A 27704-nucleotide genomic window follows, 5' to 3' on the forward strand; every position below is an offset into this window, starting at 1 on the left:
TGGTTTTATGCCCACAACAGTAAATCTCATAGAGCAAAGAATCAAATCACAAAAGCATACTGTGTAATTCTGCTTTTAGAAATGTTTTAAAATGGGTAAATCTAAACAATATATTGTTTAAGGATGCATATAGAGGAGATGAAACTGTAAAGAAGTATAATCAAAGGATTCTCAAAAAAAACCATGCATAATGGTTCGAGTGAACCACTCTCCTAGAAAGATTGAAAAGGGACACCTAGGAAGGGACTGGCATTATTCTATTTCTTAACCAGGATGGCTGGTGGTTATGCGGGGGTTTACTTTTTGATCATCCTCTAAGATGTGCATATGATGAATACTCTCTTTTGTGCATATATTTTATAATGAAAAAATAAAAATTAAATTTTGTTTCATTTCATTCTAATGGCATGTATTGGTAACCAGTAATCTGGCATTTGAAAAAAGAAGTGTATTAATGCTTAACTTGGACTTATTGTGAGAATAATATATATTTTTATATTTTCCCAAACAACTTAATTTACAATAATTTTTAATCTACAAAACAGCTGTAAGTAGAGAGCTTTTAGCTTTGGAGGAGAGTGCTTATGTCAGGTGCGGAATCAGAATGTATATCTGTATAATTTGAGAAATAAAAATGAAACTGGTAAGGAAGTGACCTGTTACCTTTGTCCATCTTTCACATGAAATATCACTAAGTCACTGTTGGTGTGGATGGGAAGACTTGTACAGAGAGAAAGCAATCACATTGTTTTAGTTTATTCCCCTGCTATGCTGCAAATTGCTTTTTAGTCATTCATTCAGCAAATAATTAAACAGACCTGGAGATAAAGCAGGAAACAAAACAAATCTAGTCCCTGCCCCTAGGGAACTATATTCTAATGGAGGGAAGACTAAAAATTATAATGGTTAAACTAGGGAGGGAAGAAAAAAGAGAAAGGAAGAAAGAATTGTAAGTCAAAGAAAGGGCTTTGAAGAAAAAGCTGGGTGAGAAGATAGGGATGAGGGAGGGTGCTCTTTTATATAGTACTTGGGAAAGGCCTCAGAGACAAAGCAACATTTAAATGGAGATCTGAAGGAAGCATACGAGTGAGCCACATCGATATTCAAGAGGAGAGTCTTCTAGACAAAGGTAGCCCTGAAGAAGGCACATGCCTGCTATGTTTGAAGAATAGTAAAGCGTGCAGTGGAACTGGAGCAGAACTAGGAGAGGAAGTCAGAAAAGTCTTGGGTTTAAATTTTTGACCACTGAGGCTTAAATGCTTCCCCCACACTTTCATATGACTTTTCTGTCAGTGGCATGGAATAAGAAAACAGTTGCCTATTAAAATGGCTAACTGGATGTATCTATGTGTTGGCTCTCTCTCTGTTCCTGCTTAAGCGACTTTTAACGCACTATCAAAGCTCCTTACACATCCCTTATCATAACACTAATTAAATCATATTGTAATGTTTTTCTGGTTGTCTCTATTTCCCATTAGATTTTAAATTCTGTGATAACAAAAACCATATATATATATATATATATATATATATATATATATACACACATACACAAACACACATCTTATTGAACATTGCATTATCATTAGAGCAAAGTATGCATACACACTTATTCAACACTGAATGCATGAGAGGATGAATCTATTCTTCAAATGAATTATAGGTAAGATATTGAATACTATTATGAATAGAGAAACTGTTTTTATTTGTTGTAGCTATTTATGAAGAAAGCATTGAAAAGTGAAATGATGATGCTCTCTGGAAATTTGAATCAACCATGTGTGGTCTATTCACATCTCATCAAGTTACTCAGTCTCTCTGACACTCAGATTTCTTCCCTGTACAATGAGAATAATATTTATGGTAGAGTGAATGGAGAAGAATGAGAAGCCTATCTACTCCATAAGCTTATTATGAGAATAAAATGAGAACACATGTATAATGAACAAATAATAGTCTTACTCTCATTTGAAGTTTTACCATGAGAGGGATAAAGCAACACTGAATGGTTGCATTGCTTCACAATTAAGAGTGCTGATAAATTAATACAATTAGCATTTTCTCTCATCCTTATATCGCTTTTCCACATAATTTTCAGTCTGTCACTTTTAAAATAATAATATATTAATCATTTTTTATTGTGCATCTATGGGTAGTCTACATGAAAAATGATTCCTACTAGTTGACTGAAAGAAGAAATGTCACCTAGAGAGGTTCAATAAAGCCCGTATTGTTCCAAAAACCTATAACTTTCTTTCCTTGTTTTAAAATGCTTTTATTATTTCCCCAAGTCATCTGACATAAAAATGACATTTTTTTCTATTCTGAAATAACTCTGCTTTCTAAGATTCTCATCAGTCTCTTGTTCATACATTTATTTGGTCGCATGTTCGCAGTCATTTAGTGTAGTCATTCTGGCATATCCATCTGCCTTCATACCCTCCTCCCACTGGGTTATCACTAGTCTGGATTAGCCAAAATTATTAATCAAAGCAGATATGATGAACCATAATTACTTGGTCTTCCTTAGTCTCATTATTCCAAAGCAGGAGTTTTTAAACATCCACTGTGAGCCTCAGAAAATGTTCATATTCAAGATCTTAAAAGGAGAGGACTTAAAAATACCCAAGAAATGCATTATTTTTAAAAAAAAAAACAAAGAGAAATTATGCATGGAGAAAACAATTCAGTTTATCAACAACAAAAAATGGTCTCCATTCTTTCCATGTTTAAAAAAATAGATCACTTTTAAGAGTAGTACTCTTGCAAAAACTGATGTGAGCAAAAGCCAGTTTGATGACTTAAGTCAGTTTGAACAGCTGAAGGAGTCTACAGGCCCAAGTGTTTGAGAGAGAAGCTCCACGCAGGGCTTAATTCTCTTACTTAACTGTGACCCCCAACTCCCAATGCATTAGTGCAGACATGATGCTTTATGATATAGCTGAAATAGGGGGTAGAGTACCTGCTAATGAATAGATCTTCAGAGAAAAAGAGATTCTAGTTATGTAATCAAACCTTTAACAAGTCACTAATATGACTGATTAGTGAAAGCCACTAGGTTAGATGTCATGGTACATTCAAAAATGGGCCAGAAGGGATAAATTGCACTTAAGAAATTGTAATCTATTAGAGAAAATAAGATACATGCACAAACAACTGTAACTCACTACAAAGCTGCCTATATGTTAGAGATTGACATGGTGAATATTTTATCATATTTTCAGTTAGGGTGTTTGTTTTGATGGACTCCTTAGAAAAATAACTGAATGCCACATATATGCCTAGGTTCTCATTCTTGTTAAATTTCTCCAAATAATACATTTTTATTAATCTGTTTAGGTTTCTTGAAAATAGTTACATAATTTATTGTAAAGTAAAGTATTTTGAATGTAATTATAAAAGTAGCTATATACAAAACTCATGCACTTGGGTCTCTAAGAGTACTTAGAGAATCTCTATCTCTGTAATTCACGTTGCCAATTGAGAGAATACAGCCATCTCGTGGCAACCCGTAAAACTTTAGACACAAGGTCCTGAGGCACAGTGACCACATTTCCAAAAACAACTTGGAGCCAAACAATTTGATTTTATAACTAACTCATTGAAATCAGGAATATCTCCCAAAAGTGGCAGCTTGATTGTCCCTAGGAGGGCTCTGAAGGATATGAATAAAATAAATGTGAACCACTTCGTTAAGAGTATCTAAATCTTTTATCTAGCTCTTTGCTGAGGAAGTAAGCAGGGTAAGAAAAGGTGAAAAGAAATCACAAATTCCATCTTTCCTTTTCATTGCTCTGGGAATTAGTTACTTGGATCATATAAACGTCTTTATAGCATATAAATTGGGTGGCACTTAGGAGTTGTGATTAATATTTTGTTAATAAATTTTTTGTGTTTAGATCAAATTTCTCATGATTTGAGATAATAATGAAACTTACACTAATTATACAAATGCTTTGTTCATTCATGTATTTTGTTCATGTGTTCTGAAGTTGTCTAATACACTTTACCATCTTCTCAATGTCACTGTTTATTCCAATGTCCCACATTTCTCTTATACTCTTCCTCCATCCTTTACATACTAAAATTGTTGTTAATACAATCTAAACACATGACAATTAATGTAATATCTCCATAGGCTCTTAAATATGCATCTCTAATATTTCAATCCCTAAGTCTACAAAATACATTGTTACTAACGTTTCAAGCACTTAATACAAAATGTATATTTAACTGCTAAATTGAATGTCAGTATCTTTGCTTTGGCCAAAAATGACAAGGAGAAATTTTAGGCTTTACAGAGACTCTTGTAAACTATTGCTGAAACAGGAATTCTACAGTTTTATTCAGTAGGCTGATCACTGATAGCCATGCCTTATATCAAATACAAATACCTCTTAGACTGAGACATGAGAAATCAAATCAGGAAATGAATAAATGCCAACAGCCAAAATGAACAACCCTTAGAGTGTACAGTATCTTAATATCTGTATGCTTATTTTATTTCATTGGCAATCTGGAGTATTTGCTGAAATCTGGATCAATGTTGAAATGGAGAGATAGTGATAACTGTAAATGAATTAATTACCACTTGTTTAGTAAACAAAATCTTTTAAAAATGAAGTTCTTGGGTCAGCAATAAAATGAAACACAGAAATACCCTGCTATACCCAGAGGCATACATTCAGATGTTTCTAACATTGACAAGAATATCACCCCTTAAGGGGCAGGAAGGGACTCTATCTTGAAATAGTTATTAGTGCCTCAAATTTTGAATATAAGTTACCATCCAAAAAATTAGTTGCTTTTGGTTACTTCAATTAGTCCATAGGCTTACAGAGCTCCTCACAGTGGGGCTTCTTAAATCAGTGATTCCTTGAAGTTTCTAAGGGTCAATCACCTCCTTAAAAGTAGAAGGTCATAACTGATGAGCATTTGAGGATACAGGTTGGCCAATAGGTTTATCTCATATGTCAAATCCAGTGAATTCATACTGGCTGTCTAAAGTGATATATTAAGAATAACGCTGAGTTTCAGCGTAAATATGATGATTACCTTTGGATGTCTACCAAGGGGGCAGAAAAAGAGATTTGCTTCATGAATACAGCAAGTTTTCTTACTCTTTTAAGTCCATTTAATACTTCATAGGTTGCAGTGAAACTGGGAGGAAATGCAGTAACCAAACTCATTTTGTGAATACTTCCCATCTATATTTCACTCTTTTTTTTTCCATCGCCTGTTCCCTTTCAGGTGGTTACAATGACTAGACATACCAGAGTAATAGCAACCTGTAAACAGAAATGCTTCCATTGCTCAGCACTGATTTTGCCTTTTCCAAAATACTGATTCTTACTCATTTGTAGACAAAAACATTGTTACAATTGGTAGCAGATTTAGCGGTTGTCTCTGAAACACTATTGCTACTCTAATTTACACTGTTTTGCTGCAGCCACATATTGTGAATGGGATTGACTCCAGTTCCAAGGGAAAGAATGACTTCTAGATTAATCAGGGTAACTTTAACCCCTTTTCCATGGTGATCAGTTTATGTAAACCTGGTGTAATCCAGTCAGCATAGTTATTACCCTATTCACAAGAAATGATTCAAAATAAGCATAAGATCAATTCAGAATAAGATTTTTTTTTTTTTGGTTGCTGGGGCTTTCTAGCATCATTGCTGTCCTGAGAAAAGAGATCCTCTCCGGTTTTGACAGAATTATGTACAGGTATGAGTCCAAAAACTGCTGTCAACATTTTTGTACCATGGAGGAATTCCACTGGTAAAAAGTCCAGCAGAGAGAAGGGCAGAGCTGAAAGGATAACAGATAAGTAGATCTGTGTTTGAGCTCCTCGTGAAGCATGACTCTCCTAGACTTTTCACTTGCATGAGAAAAATAGAATTCCTTTATTTTTATTAAACATTTGCACATGGGTCTTTACTAATAGCAAACAAAATTGTTCTGATATGTACCTTTTTCAGTTTTGAAGGAAATGTCTTTAAAATGGATTACCTTCTCTCCTGTTTTCTTAAAAGTCAGTAACTATACTTATCACAATTCTTTTTCTTAATGGCTCAGGAACATAATTATGATCGTTCATTATTATTTTATTTTAGAATGCAGAAATATTACTATTTGAACCTTCACTAAGTGATACAAGGCCACTGTAATTTCAAACGTAATGAAGTCCTAAACCTTGATTTTGTAAAATTTAATTGACATATTAATAAATAAAACCTAATTGAGTCAAAGTAAATATTGTTTTCCTATCATAATGTCTTTCAAACAAAAATTTGTTGATTTATTCAAATTTAATTCTTGCTCAGTTTCTGAAATTCAATTCAATGTCATAAAAATATTCATATTTTTGGAATACATTCATTCTATCCTAAAATACCAATTACTGTGAACTCTTCAAGAGAGACATTGGATAATCAAATGATGACTATACTTGATGCTAAAAAAAAAATGGCAATTTTGAATATTTTCTATATCACACCAACAGCAGAATTTACAGGTCAAAAGATTACTTAAAAAAATACAGTAGACATTCATTCTTCCCTGGAAAAGAAGGTATACATACATACATACATATATTGATATAATTCAGTGCTTTCCAAGAAATAATACCGAGAGCAACTAGCACTGAAAGACCGTATCGTTGATCAGCTAATACCACACTATGTGTGTGCGCGCGTGTGCGTGCGCAGATGCACGCGTGAGGGAATCTTTTATTATTGTCACCCATGGGGTCAGTGGGTACTGTCCCCAGGACATTTAAGCATCATGATCAAAGTTCATTATAACAGACTCCAATAGACTGCTCAGAGTCTTCCGGTTTGTCGTGTTATATTAGATATTTTTTTAGTAAGTGGTTATTGCCTGGGGATTTTAATTGTTTTTATTATACAGAGGCTTTGTTTCAACAGTACTTTTTGGAAGGACATTTGACCTGCCTACATAGAGCTAATCTGTTATCCATTGACTACTCTGCTCTTTGCCTCTGTACTTCTACAGCCCTTTGAGAATGATATTATCTGAGAATGGTATGAAAAGACAAAGACTCTCTCGTTCAAAGTGAGAAAAAAATGCAGAAATCAACATTAAAATTCACTTTCTACTTATGAATAGATCTCTGAAATAAGAAAGACTTGTACTTAGAGCATACAAGATTCAGTTATCACCAAAAAAAGTTACTTTATGAGGCTACTGCTTCTTGAATTCGATATAAAAACTTCCTGAAGTAGGTTGACTGTCTTTAAAAGACTGTCATATTATTTACAGGTGATCACAGAGCTTCTTATTCTGATTTATATTACTGGTATAATTATATTCTGTAATAAACACATGTCAAAATCAGTTCTTACATATATATATAAAAGAAAAATATATGCTCAGAAAATAACAGTTTTTCAACTTATTCCTATCTTAATATGCAATAATAACTCCTTTAATATGTTGTAGCAGAATATCTACTTTGATGAATAACTTCTCTTTAAAAAGGGAGTCAAATTTTGACACACTTATATTGTGTGATAATTTGCTTTTGAGTAATAAAAACAAAAACAAAAAAGAGAAACTGATAGTATAAGGCATGCCTTTAGAAGCTATAATGCAGTATAACGAAACACCATAAACCAAACCTCTCTAGGCAAGAAGAAATATAGTCAGTGCACTCTCCAATTTTAGTAAATGAAGATATTGAGTTTAATTATACATTTATAAAGAAAATACACACCTGTAACATTTCCCTTTCAGAGCATAAGAGGTTGGTTTTAATATCCTATCATCTCCCTTGAGTAGCTCCAACCAAAATTCTTTTTTACAAAGTACAGTCTCTGCATTGAAAATACATATTTGAGATGTTTTCTGGTTTAGCTCATGTCATGAACACATAGAGTGTAGATCTCTATGGAGACATTTTGTATCTAGTAACAATAATTTGATATAGCAGAAAAAATTTCCAAAGTGTTTTTAAAAATAAAAACAAAACCTTTAAATCCACAGCTTCAGAATAACCTCAAATGTATACATAAACAGGATTAAAGAATATCATTTTTCTTGCTTTACTAAGTAGAATACAATATTCTCATATTTTATCCAAACAATACATCAACATTAGAGATACTTGGAAGACAATCAGATTTGCTCATTCAGATTAGAAATCATAGCCAGGTTTTCTAAGCATTTAAAGAACTGCACCAGAAATTCTATTAGCTCATGAATACAACATGCCTTTGAAATTCAGGAAAAAGAGTAAAAGATATTTGGTCTCATCCCTTTCCTCTTACTTCATACAAGGCAACTGAGCTACATGTTTAAGCTATAGCTGAGAATGACATCTCAAAAGAAGTAAAATCATTCTGTATTTTAGTCTCCCTCTCCATTCTGGAGTTATGAGTAGGTTCTTTTAAGTTTTCAGTTACCATGCTATAAGAATCTTAATATTATAACAACTGGTACAAACATATTTTAATAGTGACATTTAGAGATAATTGCAGATTCATATTTCACAAGTCATGTTTTTAAAATAATATATTAGCAGAATATGACTCCATTAATTAAAGTGATGCTGGTTAATCATTTCTAAATGAAGATTGACAGCCAAATGCAATTAATATTAACTGAAATGGTTAAAAGTTACAATTATTTAAATGTTTTTCATCATTGAGGACACCACCATTAGCATTTGTCCGCACCACTGCAAAACTGAGTTAAAACTTGTAGCTATAAGTAAGGGCAAATACAATTATATTGATAGAATATAAACTATGTAAGAATTATTAGCCTTGATTTCTAGGCTATACACAAATGCTGCCTTACTCTGCAATGTAATCTGACTCTGATACTTTCTCCATATATATAATGGAAATAAATATTATATTATTCCTACTGCTTTCTCTTTGTGATATTGTAATGTCTAAATAATTTTAGTAAAAGATCTCTATTTTGACATTATATAAGAAAAAAAAGAAATGTGTATCCATTTAAGAATACTTTTTAAACCATATACTAATAAAAATGTTAATATTGCATATCCTATACTAATTTTTTAAAAAAGAACCATTTTTTTTATAAGGTGGGAAAAACAATGAAAGGACTAATAAACCGATATTTCTGGAGGAAGCTCACAAGCAGAATTAGGTCATTTGCTGGTTTCCATGGTACCCCATGTATAAGGTATTTTTTGTTTTACTGGATGTACAATTCATACTCAGAGGTTTTAAAATATAATATAGAGCATTTGGGGTTCCAGAGGAAATGTACTATTAATTCAATAATATGACAGATAGTACCCTTTCTCTGCCACCCCAAACGCTCTATATTCACATTTGATTTTAAAGTTCTTTCCTTCTAAACATAGCTGCATTTATTTATTTATTGAATGTCGATTATGGCAAACTTTTAGCAAGAAAATGATAATAAAATATATTAAATCCCAAAACACATAAAATGAATACAGGACATTACATCATAGAAAAGCAGATCAGAGAAAGGGGTACCAAGCTGGGTGAAGCTATTTATGGAAAATAGAAGAGAACTGAGGAGCAGGCATAAATGAAGAGAAAAACAATTTTAATTTTCCAAATAATTGGTTTAAAAGTTATAGTAAATGAGCAGTTGATTGGGTGAATATACTTTTTTCCAATTAAAAAAAAATGTGGTAAAACACACATAACTTAAAATTTACCATCTTAACTACGTTTAAGTGTACAGTTCAGTGATATTAAATACATTCATCATGTGTAATCATCACCACTATCCATCTCCATATCTGTTTTCACCTTTTAAAACTGAAACTCTATACCCATTAAAGAGTTAACTCCCCACTCTCTTCTCCCCCTCACTCCTGGCAACCACCATTCTGCTTTCTGTCTCTGTGATTATGACTTATTCTAGGAATCTTATGTAAGTGGAATCATATAGTATTTTTCTTTTGGTGACTGGCTTATTTCACTTAGCATAGTGTCCTCAAGGTTTATCCATGTTATAGCAAATGTCAATTTCCTATCTTTTAGAGGTTGAATCATATTCTGTTGTATGTACACACCACATTTTGCTTATCCATTCATCCATCTATGGACATTTGGGTTGTTTCCACATTTTAGCTATTGTGAATAATGCTACTATCAATATGGGTGTACAAATATCTCTTCAAGATGCCACTTTCAATTCTTTGGGGTATATACCCAGAAGTGGAATTGGTGGATCATGTGGTAACTCTAATTTTTTGAGGAACTGCCATGTTGTTTTCCACAGCAGCACTACTATTTTATATTCCCACCAACAGTTCATGAGGGTTCCAATTTCTCCAAATCCTCACCAACACTTGTTATTTTCTGCTTTGTTATGTTTTATCTTTTGGTATTAGCCATCCTAATGGGTGCAAGGTGGTGTGTGGATATGCTTTTGAACATTTCTCCTTCTTAGAATAGCATCATCCTGTAGATTCAGTGAAACACTCTACCCTGGTTTGTTTGTCCTCTCCATTTTGCTTTTTGTCCTCATCATGAATACCGTCAGGGTAACATCATCTTTATCATCAGTGATGATGAAAATGTTCCATAACGTATGCTATTCAGTGCAGTAGTCACTACCCATATGTGATTACTAAGCATGTGAATTGTAGCTAATGAGATGGAGAAAATGAAATTCTAATTTAATTTTTAATTTAATTGAAATCCACATGTGACTAGTGGTTATTATATCAGATAATGCATTTCTAGATCCTACTTCTTCCTGAGCTCTAACCTCATGTACCCAATTGCTTCCTTGACATATCTGCCTAGATGCCCTATAGTAAACAAAATTCCACATATCCATCATCAAACTCATTACCACTTTCTTCAGGCCAGCCCCTAATGTAGTTAATTCAATAATATCAACTTTGTCCAAGATAGAACTATTCAAATGATTCTTTACTATTCATTCTGTTTCATGTTCCATATCCAGTAAATCATATATCTTGTGCATATCCAGTGCTAGAAATATGTCTTAAATCTATTATCTTTTCTAAACTACACATCATCATTTCTTGCACACTACTACCAACAACCTACTCTTTAAGGAAATCTCAAGGGAAATTAACTGATATTAAGATAAAGTTAAAATTCTTAAATTCCTCAAGCATCACCTCTCTGGTGAATTCTTCAAGTCTCATAGAGGTAAAATCTTCATCCTCTTTCCTCCCATATGTTGTCCGTATTACTATCATCTCTCTTAGTATGTTATATTGAATTGATTTGCTTACCTTGGACCCACTGCTGTATGTTAATTGTTTTTTATTTCAAGTGTTTTGCTTCATCTTTGGCTTATAGTAGGCTACTAGAATGCTTAGATATCTAATAACAATTTATGAGCTAAATGCTGATGATTTAGAAATATAATGAGAAAATTCCTAGGTGTAGAAGGAGAAATAAGCCTATTTCAAAACATGAATCCATGGTGATTTTTATTCATTTATTAAAGGATTAAGCAGCTAAGATTTATATTGGTATTTCATTCATGTTTAGTCTTTGGAAGAATTAGTTTGGTCTCTATGATAATTTAAAAAAAACAAATGCTATTTTTTAAGGTAATTTTAGAGGATAAGAAAACATCTTCAACATCAATGTAAGGTGCAACCCTTCAGCAGCTTTATACTGTACCACCTGACTGTCCCTGAATCCATGATAAATTACACATTTTGGCATCAATATTGAGCCTTATTCATTACTTTCTTAGGTTTCATGCTTTATATCAAAAAGGCAAATGCCAAGATAAATTCAAACTTTGTAAAACACTTTTTTTAAAAAAAGGAACTACAGGACAACATTGGAAAACTACTTACTAGGATTCAACTCACAGTTCACATCCCATGTGTGAGTGTGGTTTATTTATTTTTAATTTATTTTTAATTCAGAAGAGCACTAATGATAAATTATTAACTCTTTAATGCTTTGAAATTGTAATTTAATTTGACATAAATTATATTTGTGGTATATAACAAAGGTCCAGAATGCAGTTATTAATTTGCAAAAAAACAACAGATTGTATTATATGAACATTTCTATAAGATGTATATTTTTGTATTTAATTAGGTAACATTAAATATATGATTGTGTTATAGTGTTGTGTATCAAGTTTAAACTTTTATTGGGAAAATAAGGAATAGTATCTTCAGGATTTCCATTGTTTCTGATTTCTTGAAAATGTTTTAGTATTGATATAATAGCAATAATAACTGTGCTTTATCATTTTATGAAGTGTTCCTCATATTTCATAACATTTTCATAATTGACAGTGACAGAATTTAAACCTATCTATATCTTTCTATTCAAAATCCAGCACTATTTCTATAATATCACACTACTATGTGGATTATAATCAACATGTGATATACTGTGATAATACCACTATTATCCTTACTGAAACAAAATATTCTAAAGACCTCAACCCTTCACAAATTAAATTTTATACTCCATTTGTACACGTTAATTTATCACTATATTCTCAGCATTTAATTAATTAATTTAGTTATATGCTTTCATATCTAAGTTGTTTTTTTTTCCCTCTCTTTTCTTTAAAGTAAAAGCTAAATGTAGAAAATGCAAGTAAGGGCCTATTTTGAAGATATTAGCACTAGTATTCTTTAATGTGTCAATAATTATACTCAATTATATACATATTGCATTTCCAGAGAAAATGTACACACCATCTTTTCAATCTCAGAGAATCCTAGTGAGGAAATCCATTATGACTGTACCACTTTTTGATGTAGAAAATAAAGTTCTACTAAATAATATAACAAGTTGGGAGTCAAGATAGAACTAAAATCCATATTTCCTAGTTTTGTGCTCTGGTCAACCCCTCTATATTTATACTTTCATTTTGTTGTTGATCAAAGAAAATCTGATTTTAAAACAAAGTATCTATTAAACACTTTTTTTTTTTTTTTTATGGTTCCACAAGTTCCTATATTGGTGAAATAAGACTGAACTTCTGAAGCACAATTTCTTCCCTTGGCCTGAGTCTACAACATGAGTGGTTACCACAGGTAATGTGATGACTGGGGAAACAGTATCAACATTAGGTAAATATATGCCATCATTAAAAAATGTCATAGAACACCTGCTTCTGCACTTTAGATTTTAATTTTTCATACACATAGGATTCTTTCCACCATCCATTTAATGGGTTAAACATCTGCTTACACAAGAAATATATTTGAAAATACATGTAGAACTTGTACCAATATCTGTGCATAAATTTGTGTCTTCTTTCAAATGGTCTCTTATTTTCTGTTTCATACTAAGTACTGATCTCATATTTATGTGTCAGGCCATGTTCTATGCTCCCCTACTCCCTTCTGACCCATCCATCCTTGCTTCCCAACATTCTCTCAGGAGTTGTAGGATGGCCGAGACCTCATGTAGCAAGAATCAGTGAGTGTTTATACCTCTAAAATCAAAACCTTAGAATTTTCTCTGGCTGGGAATTTCATGTGCTATACATTATCATCTCATTATATACCTGATATCAATATGTTCTCAAACTGCCCCTTCTATAAAAATCCATGAATTTCTTGATCCACAGAGAAAAGCAGAAAAATTGGAGAAAGTATTATTCTTTCATTGCCCTAAAAATCCTCTATGCTTTACTTAAAAATAAGTATATAAACCTAGGCTCTAAGTATCCATAACATTTGAACAAATATATACATACATACACATACATATAAACACACACACATCCTCATCCGAATGTATACAGATATGTATACTCAAATATATATATATAGATATAGATATAGATATAGGTATCAGATTTGTATTTCTTTCTTTCTCTTTCTCTCCCTCTCCCTCTCTCTCTCTCTCTCTCTCCCTCTTTCTTTGCACATCAGGAGTACAGTTAAGATTTTAAATGCTAAGGAGTTATTATTTGGGGGCCACTTCTATTTTACTATATCCAAATAAGAATGAATAATGATCAGAGGATGGATATATTCAAAACTAAATCAAGGAACTAGATTAGACTGGAAAGGAAAGAGCTATAAATGTAGTTAAAATTCAGAAATCTTGAGCTTAGGAGAATTTTACGTAAAATATGGTCCAAACTCTATTTATTTTAAAAGTTCAGAAAAAAATAAACGTACACATCTCTTAAATGTGAGGGTAGACTTAAAATTTTAGTTTTTGTATTCTGAGCTCATTCCATTGCCACTCATTGAGTTCAGTTATTATACCACAATTCCTCTTTCTAAAGCAGAAAAACAGCCTTGTAAAATTTCACTAAGAAGATTTAAGAATGATTCAATCTTTCAACTAAGCATATATAAATATGGATTATTTTAAGTGTACTGAAATGCCAATATTCTCTACAAACTCTATCCCCCAAAGACTGGTTATGACTGGTTAAATCAATTGTTGGTAAATGTAAAAATTCACATAATGTCATATGATCTCAGAACATTAAACTTATTTGCTCCATACTGTAGGATTTAATTTTCTTCATTCTATAAACTCACAGCCAAGTATATACCATAAAAATAGGTATGAGCAACATCAAATAAAAGCAATTATTGTAAATTCAGTCTAACTTTTTCTTTAAGAAAAAGAGCCATTTTTTTTTTTTTACTGCAACAATAAAGTACCACAAACAACAATGTACCTTAAATATTGAAACAAAACTTTGAAGATACAGAAATTCAAGGACTCATTTTGTATTGGCCTTAATCTAAAGTAAAGGGAGTATACTTGAGAATATACCACAAGTCTACTTTCAATTAAGAATTTTATTAAGAATTTATTTCGGTGGAATATATACAATGGGATACTACTCAGCCATAAAAAAAGAATAAAATTTTGCCATCAGCATCAACATGGATGGACTTGGAGGGCATTATGCTAAGTGAGATAAGTCAGACAAATACTGTATGATATCACTTATATGTAGAATCTAAAAAACACAACAAACTAGTGACTATAACAAAAAAGAAGCAGGCTCACAGATATAGAGAACAAACTAGTGGTTACCAGTGGGGAGAGGGGACAGGGAGGAGAAATAAAAGGGCATGGGAGTAAGAGGTACAACTATTATGTATAAAATAAGCTACCAGGATATATTGTACAACACAAGGAATATAGCTGATATTTTATAATAACCGTAAATGGAGTATAACCTTTAAAAATTGTGAATCACTATTGTACACCTGTAATGTACAAAATATTGCACAACTGTACTTCAATTAAAAAATAATTGATTTTTTAATACAAATCATCAGTTATTGGTCTGTATGATCTTGATTGAGTTGCTTATCATATTTACTCCTTAGTAAAATAATAGGAGGTACTTGAAATCCTTTCTAGTATATTCTAGAAATGAATATATATATATATATATTTCTCTTGATTGGTTATTTTCCTTTCCTCCTTCTACTAACAGAAAGAACAAAACTTTCTCAATCTTTTCATGAATGCATTCCTCTCCTACCTTGGTAATGGTCTCGTGAAGGTTGAAAAAAGGATCCATTTCTTCAATTTTTGTTGCACGTTTAGGGAAAAAGCCTTCAGAGAGAAAACTTGGACCCTGTGGAAAACCAGAAAATAAACATTCTAAACTCTTCATTGATTTTGTTTTTTAAGTGCTTATTGGATTTTCTTTAAAGATTCAAAATGACTAAATTGCTGTAAGGTTTCTGTTGATTGTTGGACTTCATTCTGCTGATATAATTAACCAGTCACAAAATATTTATAAATTAAAATGATTAGACTTCTATAACACTTGATATTATTTGTATTTACCAAAGAATGTTTTCTTACTCAGAAGAGATCATTATTTGCAGTTCACCCTTTTATTTTTCAAATGCAGACTTAGTGTAGAGTAAGATACCTTGACTGCAAAACCCGTATCTAAAACCCCTTCTCTATTTTATATATTAAAATTTATGCTTAAAGACTGGTAGAATGGAATGTTTTTAATTAAAAAAAAAAAGTCTAGGCAACAGGGTACATAATATTTTAAATACTGCAAAACTTACTTCAAAACAATAGTAGGATATGTTTTGAGTAGAATGACCTCATGGTTTTATGTGCTGCCAATAAAGTAGTAACGTTGTATCAGACCCTTAGCGTAAAGATGGTTGAAACGAATCAAGATATTGTAATTAATCATTCTGTACTTGCAGGTGCAGATAAATTTCAGGATGCAAGAAGACACGGGATGCTGATAAGGTAGCTATCTGCTATAGTCTGAATATTTATGCCCCCCCCCCAATTCATATGCTGAAATCCTAATCTCCAAAGTAACAGTATTAGGAGGTGGGGCCTTAGGGATGTGATTAAGTCATGAGGGCTTTGTTCTCATAATTGGAATTAGCGTCCTTATAAAAGAGACCTCACAGAGCTCCCTAGCCCCTTATGTGAGGATACAATAAGAATTCTGCAACCTGGAGGAGGGCTGTCACCTAACCATGCTGGCACCCTGATCTTGGACTTTCAGCCACCAGAACTTGAGAAATAAATTTCTGTTGTTTACAAGCCACTCAGTCTGTGATACTTTGTTATAACAGCTTAAATGGACTAAGACAATACCTAAAACAATGCTTTTATAGTTATCAACATTATAAGTATCCTATGAAACAATTATTATCTACATAAAATTTTCATTTGAAAACTTGAAGTAACTAAACTTATTTATCTTAAAAAATGTAAGATTGGGACAGAATATATGTACTTATGCAGATGATAGATATATAGAAAGAAAGAAAAATAGATGGTAGATATATAGATAGGTAAATTTTTCAAAAACTATCGTGGGAAAGATAGATTAAATCAAGTCTACACCAACAATGACTACACAGGATAACAAATTTAATTTGAATTCTATTAGAACTATTTATTAGAGTAATCCAACAGCAGAACAGACTACATTGGGATATATCATAGTGGGAAAGAAAGTTAGGATGATGTAGTTGATAGACTCAGAAGTCATACACATGAGAAATGAAACCAACATAATTGTAAGTCTTTATATATTAAATAATTCTGTGATCAAGCAGACTCTTAACCCCCTATTTTGAACAATACTGCGATTAAAAAAATAAAGTAATTTAGCTGTTTGCTCCAGCATATATGCACTTTTCTATAATAAGACCATGAATCAACCAAATAGCTTACCTATCAAGACTAACGCTTATTTGTCAAAACTTGTTTATGTTCCTCTCCTCATTTTACCCATCAATCTAAAAGTAATTTTAGAAACTGCCCAGTTCCAACCAGTATTCCAGTTTTTAAGACCTGCCATAAAACCACACAGCCAAGGCCTAAAGTATCATAAATGCCCTTTCCTAATTTCTCCCCATTTTGAGAGACTACTAAGACTCAGTGCTATGGGTTGAATAATTCATATGTGAAATCCTAGCCTTTAGTACCTCAGAATGTGATCTTATTTGGAAATAGGTCACTGCATAAATAACTAAGTTAGAATGAGGTCATACTGGAATAGAGTTGGTCCCTAGTGCAATGTGACTGGTGTCCTTATAAAAAGAGGAAATTTAGAGACAAATTTGTACACAGAGAGAAAAGCATTCAAACATGAAGGCACAGATTGGAGCGATGTGTCTGCAAGCCAAAGAACTCAAAAGATTGCCTCAAAATCACCAGAAACTGGTCAAGAGGCTTGGAACTGATTCTCTGTCACAGACCTCAGGAAAAACCAACCCTGATAACACCCTGAACTGTTAAGACAATACATGTCTGTTGTTTAAGTCACTCAATCTGTTGTGCTTTGTTATGGCAGCCCTAGGAAACTAATACACTCAGTCAAGGTGGTATTCTTCTTTACTGAAATAGGTCTAATATACTTAATTTTGTTTATCAACAGGGTTTTGTGGAGGTATTTTGGGCAGTCAACATAGAAATAGGTTAAAATTTTGGTTTTGCCACTTAACAGTTGTGCCATATTAAGCATCTTAATCTCCAAAGGATTAGTTACAGCATCTAAGAAACTTGGAGAATAACATATATTTCACAGAGGTGTTGTGAACAGTCCAATCCTGCTACATAGGAGACACTATGTTAATAACATTGATGATGTTGCTAAAAACAATAAATATCATAATAATGATGGTGAGGGTGGTAATGATGGGGTAGTGATTACGGTATGATGCTGAACTAAAGGAAATCCAAAGACTCTATCTATGATCCTGGGAGAAACAGTGTACAATTTGCATAGAGGTATCTCTGAATTGACTTTAGTGAAAGTATGACATGGACAATTTGCAGCATTCATTTTCATTTAATAATTAAGCTTGAAGTTCTTAAAAAGTTTGCCCCATGAGTAGTTGTAAATAAACTTGAAATAATTTTACCTGATTAGTATACTTAGCAAAATAAAACTTCATAAATAGTGCAAAAGTAAAATATCAGCGAGCCTCAAAATGAATGATTCCATAAGAATAGAAATTGGGAGTTATAATTAATGAAGTTTTTATTGAACTTTCAATTATTCAAAAACAGAACATATTAATTTAAATTATCCATATGTGCCTCATTCTCTAATATAATCTCCTTCTCTTTCTGGTTCCTTCACCTATCTCTTTCATACCATTCTTTGTTTCTAGTGCCTCATTTTTTTAAACATTTAAAAAAATATGCATTTGACACTTACTGTATGCCAGGTCCTACACTAAATGCAGGATGTTGTCCTTAATCTCATGGAACTTAATCTAATGTGATTTGGATGATAATAGATCTAACATCAATGTCTTTGAAAATATTAAGACACTACCATTCCTTTTCAATATAATAATCATCATTTATGAACAGGTATTTATATATCCTGACATAAAAAATAATGAAAAGATTAAAAAGAAGAATATATGCTTTGTAAAAGATTTTCACTGCTATCAAATTAACTATGAGTGATAGCTGTTTGATAATGGCTCCCACCTGTTGATGAACAGAGGCAAGTAAAACACCACTAACCATTTAGAGAGCACTTTCGTTTAGAACAATTCATTGATAGACTGAAATGAAAGAGTAAGTTAAGATATGCAGAACTTAATATTGTATGTATGTCACATGGAGATCATAGTCAGAATATCACAGAAGAAGTGATATTGATAAGAAAAGTCTATCCAGGATCTAGTTTAAAATTTGGTGTGTCTCCCCAGTCTCTAAACTTACTTGTCCTTTCTGTAACATTTAACAATATTTAGCACACCTTTCTTCTTTCAACTCTTTTTCCTAAAGTCCATGATTTGACTCTGCTGGTTCTCCATTTATATATTATTTTCTACCTATAACTGGATTCTCTTTTCCTTTTTGAGCTTTTATTGTTTCTAGGTGGTCTACCCAATCTTCTCCTTATCACAGTCTCCCTAGGTGGTTTGGTCTACTTTTCTGGCTTCAGTGACCAAATTCAGATTGATAATTCCCAAATCTTTATCTCTAGCTTAGTTCCTGTTTTTAGTTCATCATTTTTTGCCTACAAGAGCTTTCAGACACATCAACTCATGTTGCAAATCATGAGCATGTGTTCCCCCATTGTCACTTTCATTTCTTACCTTGGATAATAGCATAATACCTACATTTTACCCAAATGTGAAATTTTATGTCATTCTTGACTCCCATTTCTTGCACCCTTAGTACCACAGAACTACACTAGCCAATTTCTTTCTAATCTATATGTTTAGACAATTCTCTACAAGTTCTTATTTGTTGCCACAGTCCAGTTACTCATTACTTTCACCCAAACTATGGTCCTTATTGTCTGTAGAGGAAAGTCCAAACTCATTAGTATATTTCACAAACAAGTCCCAACCTATCTTCTTTCACCTTTAAATAAGTCTTTCTTTCCCATAAACTTATTTGCACTATTTTCATATAGCTACTGCTTCAGTCACAGCAGTCTATTCACCAAACCTTGAATTCATCCTTACCTTCACTATCTCTGTCCCTTTGTGCCATGTCTTCTTCTGCCTGGAATGGTTTTTTCTTTATCTGTTTATCAGGCTTCTTTCTATAACTGTTTTCCTCGATCCTCACCAACCCATCAGAATTCATAGTTCTCTTGTCAGTCTTTCCATATCACCTTGTGTTTGTTTTTTACTCACCATTTATTATATTTTTGTTATATTTCTGTTTTTATCACTATACCATGAGCTTTTTAAGACTTGAGACTCTTTTCTTATTAAATTAGTCTAAGACTGCCAGGCAACCTTGAGTAAGTCATTAATCTCTCAAGCTTAATATCATCCTCCATAAAGCTGAAATGTAAATATACTTGCCCTTCTAACACCAGAGAGCTCATGTCAGGATCAAGCAAAATAACAAAGTATATAAAATGCTCAGTAAGGAGGAAAGGATTACACTAGTACTGGATGGTGTTTGATTTTTATCACACTTGCTAGGAATTGCTTTTCTATATAATCAATAGTCAGAGTTTTGAAATTTAAATTACTAAAAATTTGTATTTGTATATTAAACTCTATGTGAAATTTTTCTTTTAAAACCTACAGTTGTTAAAATAAAGTTTGAAAACCATTTCTGTAGGTGATAGGAAGTCCTTGGAGGGTTTTGAACAGAGCAAGTGATATTTTCAAGTGTGTATTCAGGATAGCACACACTGATGCATATGTGGGGAATAAATTTAAAAGAGAAACGATGGAAACAGGAAGTATAGACAGAAGACTATTGCAGTAATACAGTGAGAAAGAGTGAGAAGTTAAGTCAGGACAGTGGTAGTAGAAACAGAGAGGAGGAGATGTGTTTGATAAATGTTTGAGATAAAATTGGTACTACTTAGTAATTAACTGGAGTTAGAAACCTTAAAAAGGGGTCAAGATTGCAAGTATTTCTAGATTTGATAAAATGAGTGATAAAATTGGAGGTGATGTGTTTGTGGGACATCCATGTGATGTTATCCCAGAAAATGAGGGATGTCATTCAACACCAATTTGGTTAAAGACTAAATTCTAGACTAAAGATATAACAATAATTTGAAAAGCATGTACATGGTAGTTAAAATGTAAAAGGGGACTACATGCAGACTTAGAAGTATACTGAGTATAGCACAGATGACACTCTGAATAACAACAAGTTCTCTGAATGGCACTGATATTTGAGTGGGATAATAAAAATAAAACCCACAACGACATTATAGATGGAATCATCAGAGAAATGTAAAGATAACCAGGGGAGTGTGATTTCATGAGAGTCAAAAAGGTAAAGACTGTTCGGGAATAAATAATCAATGCTTCAAAGGAAGTGAAGAAATACGATAAGATAAAAATTATTCATCAGAAGTAGCATTTCAGAGGTTCTTGGCGTTCTTTGTTGGAGGAGACTCCGTGGATTCATGAGTGCAGGAGACAATGCAATCAGCTGAGAGAATAAATCTGAAGAGAAGAAAGGAAACATCAACTATGAACTACATTATTCTCTCTAGAAATTAAGATTAGGCTGAGAAGTTAGAAAAATTGATCATTAACTACAGAGAGTAAAAGAATCGAGAAAGAGTTTATTTGTTGTGTTTTAGACTGGATTAATGTGGATATATTTTTAATATAAGAGAAAGCATTCAGAAGATAAAAAGAGATTTTAGAAATACCAGAAAATTTGGGGGAAATAAATAGATCACAGTCTTAAAGGAAAGGAATTCAAAGCTCACTAAAGTTATCCAGAAATCAGAGTTGTAAGTAGATGAGCCACTGGTGAAAAAGGATGAAATGAGGGCAGGCTAAAAATATGGTGGAAGACAAGGTTAGTATGTAGACAGAGGTGAAGAAAGGAAAAAACACAAAAACAAAAACAAAGGTTATGTGTAATTCAGCTCTAAAGTGGATTGAGTTGACTAAACTTTAACTCACTACCATACTAAAATATACCCTTTGCATTTTTTTTCAGAAATAACCGTTTAAAATATTTAGTCCATGTGGGCTTAGTGGGTGCTGAACTAGACAAAAACAGTCTGCATGCACTTTCTTTTATACAGTTGGCACCCAATGAGCATGACCTGGAATGAATAGGATAATAATTGCCTTTTCCATATACCAATACTAGGCTAAGCACTCTACACATATCACCTAATTTAATCCACACACTTACTTTTAAGGTAGAAACTATTATTACCCTGTCTTTACAAATGGAGAAACTGACAACCAGTGAATTTCAGACAGTAGCTCAAGATCATACCATAAGTAAGTGGTAGAGCTAGATTTAAACCCAAGTCTCTCTGACTCCACAGCCCACACTTTCATTCCTATGCCACACACTTCTTCCTCACTGCCAAAGTTTCTCATAGCCTGAGATTCTGTGCTTTTGCATTTAAGTAGGAAAATATTTCCCTCACCTCTTGCTCCAATTCCCTCCAAGTCCTAGTCTACTCTCTAAGTGGCATAAACACTATGCACAGTTTAAAGGATATAATCAAAGACTCCCTGCTTAGACTAAATAAAATTGAATCTAAAAAGTCCCATGTGCACTTCCTTCATTGCAATATTCTCCTTTCTGCAATCAGAGAATATACACATCAATACTTAAATTTAACATATGAAATTAAAACACTTGCAAGATTTGAATGGCACTGACATTCATGACACGCTGGGCTGAGAGAAAAGGTAATTAGAGCCACAATTTTTGAAACATAACATTCTCATCACTATTCAAAGTAAAACAGACCTGAGATGATGTGGAGTCTAAATAGAAGTGTACAAATCCAAGGGTCAAATATAGAATAACATCAGGACATTATTTTCTGAATTCATTCATGTTTTTCATTTCAATTATTTTTTTCAAGTTCTAGGACGGCCCATAGTGTTGGCTTTATTGAAAATATTCAAGGCACCTTCATAGTTCTATTCATATTGATTTAGCATCCTAATTTGAGACCTGGATATTAGAAATCTTAATTCAACCCAAATATACAAAGCAAAACATGGAAAATTCAGATTAAGTAATTTTTACAAAGTCAAAAAATATTTATTAGAAGACCAACACTAAAAATTAGCTCCGCGTGTGTGTTTCTTAAACATTATGCCTTTTCTTGTAAAGTACTTTTGAGATGGGGATAATAATTGTAATATTAGCTCTTGTGAATCATTCCATTGAATTCATGATTTATTTTTTGTCTTGAAGTTCTTACATGCCAACACAATACTTTTATAGGACCCAGTCTTCATATTTTAGACTTTCTTCAAGCTAATCAGCTTTACTTATTTTGCCTTCTTTCCTCCCTTAATCATTGAATGTGCGCCTGTCTTACCTATTAATAAATACAAACTGTGCATCACTAGTTAAATAGTCTATGCTTATGTTTTATTTTGTTTTGTTTTTCATATCACACTTTCTAGACAGATCAGGAGGCAGGGAAAGCTAAGGTACAACAACAAAGAACCAAACAATAAAAGATGCTCTTATCAGAGTATTTCACAAATTAAGGCATTGTTATAATAAATGTCTTTAGTTTACTTATATTTCAATGGTAAATAATATTTTGATGGTAAACAATTAAGATTAAGTGCATAGATATGGCTTATTAAGCTTTCTTAATAAACATTAATTATTCCATATGGTAAAACCAATGAGTAGTGTTTGCTAATGCTTCCATATCTGTGCTGCCATTATGGATAGAAGAATAACACGTGACAATCCAGCACAAAGAGCAGGCTCAGGGGGAGGAACCCTGCAAAGGTTGTATTAACAAGGTGACAAAAAATGACTGACCCAAAGTCCCACTTATCAGCCCCGCAACTTCTAGGGTCTCATAACATTAACTCTATAAAGAGTTGTTATTAACTCTACAGATGAGTTATAAGAGATAACTCATCTCTTTTTACATTCTATCCCTTAAACTTCCACAATAATTCTTTTGTTTTTTGTTTGTTTGTTTCCAGCAAAAGAAGAGGGAGGAGCAATGAACTTGCTGACACTTGCTAACACTGTGCAAGGGACCAATGCAGCATAGTTTCACATTAGGAAGGAAAAAATAAATATAACTATTTATTGTTGTATTTTTCTATTCACTCCTAAACAGAGTTCTCTGTAGCTGTGATGCCCTGTAGTACATATTTCAAAAAAAATAAGTAAATAAATATAATAAAGTATCAGCTTATAAAACAGAAAGATGGGAAATCAGCAGCCTTTTTCTGAAACCAGCAACTGACTGCCTACAGGCTCTTCGTTGTGTGTATTTATCACCAGTGGCCCTGCACCACTGTATTCATTCCCTGAGACTTTAGGGGCGATTCCTTCCTAGCCTCTTCTAGCTTTTTGACTGTGGTTGCGTAACTCATATCTCTGCCTCTGTCTTTAAATGGCCTTGTCTTCTGTGTGTCTTCTGTCTGTGATAGAGATACTTGTCATTGGATTGAAAGTCCACCCAGATAATTCAGGATGATTTTATCTCAAATCCATAATTTAATTACACCCACACAGACTCTTTCCCCATATAAGGTCCCATTCACAGGTTCCAGGTGACATATTGTTTTGGGGACCACCACACTACAATTACTATCTTCATGTCTTCAATGGGCTTTCTATGCTAAAGCCTGGGAAGGTTATTGCTAGTAACAGACCTCAAGATTCAATTCTAATTCAGACTTTATTCTTGCTTCTCCTCTTTTCAAGAATAACCATAAAATTGAAGGATTATACATTTGTAAAATAACCCTGAGGTGAGGCACACATTGAAACTGTTCTAATTAAGTAGTAGTTGTGGATTAGCTACAAATTCAAGGAGTGGTCTGGTTTGGAAGGTGTTTACATAGGTATAAAATTGTCAAAACCTATCTAACTTAACACATAAAATTTGTGCATTTTATTGTGTATAAATTATATCTTAAAGGAAAACAACTTTCCTAGATAAGGGACATTACTATCATCCCACAGAGATTTTTCTTTCTCTTCTTCTAGTGTAAGTTTTGGTAAGTTCTGGTTTTCAAATAATTTGTCTATTTCATCTAAATTATGAAATATATTGTTATAAAATTGTTCATAATATCACCTATTTATCATTTTAATAGGATCTGAGGTATTGATCATGTTGGTAATTTTTGTATCATCTCCTACACAGCTATTTACAATCATTAAAATTTTGGCTGTTGTCTTCTTACCCCATGATTTCTTACAAATATATTCCATGTTTTAAAGTTTTCTGTGTTGCTTTGATATACATTATTTTTTGATAGCCACAGTTGTTTAAGATCAGAAAAGTGGTGTTATCATTACCCTCATTTTATGAATAAGTACTGAGATTCAGAGATTATCTAACTAGATAGATTCTGCTACTAGGTGGTACAACCTGGATTGGAATTCAGATCTTCATCTCCAATCTGCTGCTACTCACATTCCATAATCCTGCATCTCAAATGCGAAAATCAAGCCAGATTAGCAGTCAGTGCTAGATATTAGAGAGGATACTATAGAAATTGCAAGACAAAAATGAGTGCCCAGTTTAGTGTAAAACTAAATTGGATACAATAGAGATCGTTTTAAGGTTTAAAAATCCATGATAAAATTCCACACATAAATCACTGCTTGTCCAGTTGTTTTATGGTACTTGTTGAGTGAACATAGTTACAGATAAATTCTTTCATTTCCCTTTCTTGTCTCTACACTTTCCAAGGCTAAGCTAAATGTGTATTATATAGAAATGGCTTTTTATTAGTGAAATTAACAAAGCCTTTCTTAGTATCTACAGGAAAGGGAGGAATAGGGCATGTATAGTCTCAAAAATAACATTTTATTAATTCAACAAGTGTTAATTACTAAATAACATCAGAAATTTCAAGGATTTATTAAATGAACATGTTTATACATAATATCCTCATCTTTAATTCTCCTGAAACTGCAAATTAAAATAAAACTTTAAAGCTTTTGGTATGTAGGAGGAATACTAAGAGACTAAAACAAAGTCTAGCTAGAGAACAGTGAATTCAATAATAGTGATTTTGGTAGCTATCATTTACTGAGTGCCTACTATGTACTGTACGTCAGAAAGGAAATCCTCATGTATATCTGCATGGCTAAGATTTTATAAGCAAATTTTACCGGAACCTGTATTAAATAACAAGCCTTGGAAGTTAAATGATGACTGAATAGTGAGAGAAACCTGAAGAGATTTACCTTTCTGGAGGTAAATCTGTGTTTACTCTTTAAAGGGGATAAAACCCAGAACCCTGGAAACATACCATTACATTACATTCATAACACTACATATGTAATATTACATTCCAATGGGGAAGAATCCCACCATCCCCTTCCCTTTCTAAGGAGAATTTATTTACCTTAGGGAAAGGAAGCTTCTTTCCCTCTCTTAGGAGGGAAGGGAAACAACGTACACATAAACTTATAAATTCATATTTTCAGGGTTCTTGTACTTTGTTATAGCATGCAAGCCTGTCTATCTGGCTCTTATTGCCTCAGAAGGGGAAGAGAATGGGATGTAAGGAACCAATGATGTTACTGCTGTAAATAATAATAAGTCTGATCTCTGCTCCAGAAAACTCATGTTGGCATTCAGGATAATATAAATGAATATAGATTTAAAAATATGTCAGTAATAGGTACTTTAATAACAATAGCAATAATAATAACAATGTTCTTATTAATTAATCTGAGTAAATATAATAAATGTATAAGTATTGCATAATACAATAATTTAAAATACAAATATTTACTAGTTATGTATTATGAATATATGTTTATTATGCTAAAAGATATATTTTATATTATATATACTATTTATGTAATAAATATACAATATATGTTTGTCTATGGTAAATAAAGAATCCTTCTGGTCTTCTTTGCTGTGCCTGTCTGGCTGACTGCCACTGCCCATCGACCCTTTCTACTAATGATGTACTCAGGTAGCAGCTTTGCTGAGGCCATTTCAGGCAGCCTATCTTCATAACGGGACAAACAATGATGCAAGTTTGCCTGGCCAGGGACACTCACCATCCCTTGCTGAGTGATCTTTGGCAAAGCAACACTCCTGAGATGATTTCTCCTTTGTAAACCATGTGGCTGACAGGGTCTAGGTGCTCCAGCCAGGTGTCAGGCCTGTGCCTCTGAGGTGGGAGAGCTGAGTTCAGGACATTGGTACACCAAAGACCTCCCAGCTCCATGTCATATCAAATAGCAAAAGCTCTCCCAGAGACCTCCATATCAATGCTAAGACCCAGCTCCCCTCAACGACTAGCAAGCTACAGTGCTAGACACCCTATGCCAAACAAATGGCAAGACAGGAACACAATCACATCCATTAGCAGAGAGGCTGCCTAAAATCATAATTAGGTCACAGACACCCCAAAACAACCACTGGGCGTGGTTCTCCCCACCAAAAAGAAAAAATCCAGCCTCATCCACCAGAACATAGGCACCAGTCCCCTCCACCAGGAAGCCTACACAACTCACTGAACCAACCTTAGCCACTGGGGGCAGACACCAAAAAAAACAGGAACTACAAACCTGCAGCCTGCGAAAAGGAGACTGCAAACACAGTAAGTTAAGCAAAATGAGAAGACAGAGAAACACACAACAGATGAAGGAGCAGGGCAAAAACCCACGAGACCAAACAAATGAAGAGAAAAAGGGCAGTCTACCTGAAAAAGAATTCTGTGTAATGACAGTAAAGATGATCCAAAATCTTGGAAATAGAATGGAGAAAATACAAGAAAAGTTTAACAAGGACCTAGAAGAACTAAAGAGCAAACAAAAAATGATG

At 33.1% G+C, this 27704-nt stretch overlaps 1 protein-coding gene and 1 pseudogene across 5 annotated transcripts in view; one reads left to right on the forward strand and one right to left on the reverse strand.

Moving 5' to 3' along the window:
• Positions 1-27704, reverse strand: part of NAALADL2 (N-acetylated alpha-linked acidic dipeptidase like 2) — a 1512458-nt gene that overhangs the window by 207201 nt on the left and 1277553 nt on the right. For all 4 annotated transcript variants that reach the window (XM_082393971.1, XM_082393970.1, XM_082393972.1 and 1 more), the window contains one exon: positions 15471-15566. In XM_082393971.1, the coding sequence (XP_082250097.1) occupies positions 15471-15566 (96 nt within the window). The remainder of the gene's footprint in view (positions 1-15470; positions 15567-27704) is intronic.
• LOC309629767 (leptin receptor gene-related protein pseudogene) overlaps positions 1-27704 on the forward strand; it is a 336046-nt pseudogene that overhangs the window by 44642 nt on the left and 263700 nt on the right. The gene's annotated exons all lie outside the window — the stretch shown is intronic.

Source organism: Balaenoptera borealis, assembly GCF_965194805.1.
Source record: "Balaenoptera borealis genome assembly, chromosome: 5".
NCBI classification, from domain to species: domain Eukaryota; kingdom Metazoa; phylum Chordata; class Mammalia; order Artiodactyla; family Balaenopteridae; genus Balaenoptera; species Balaenoptera borealis.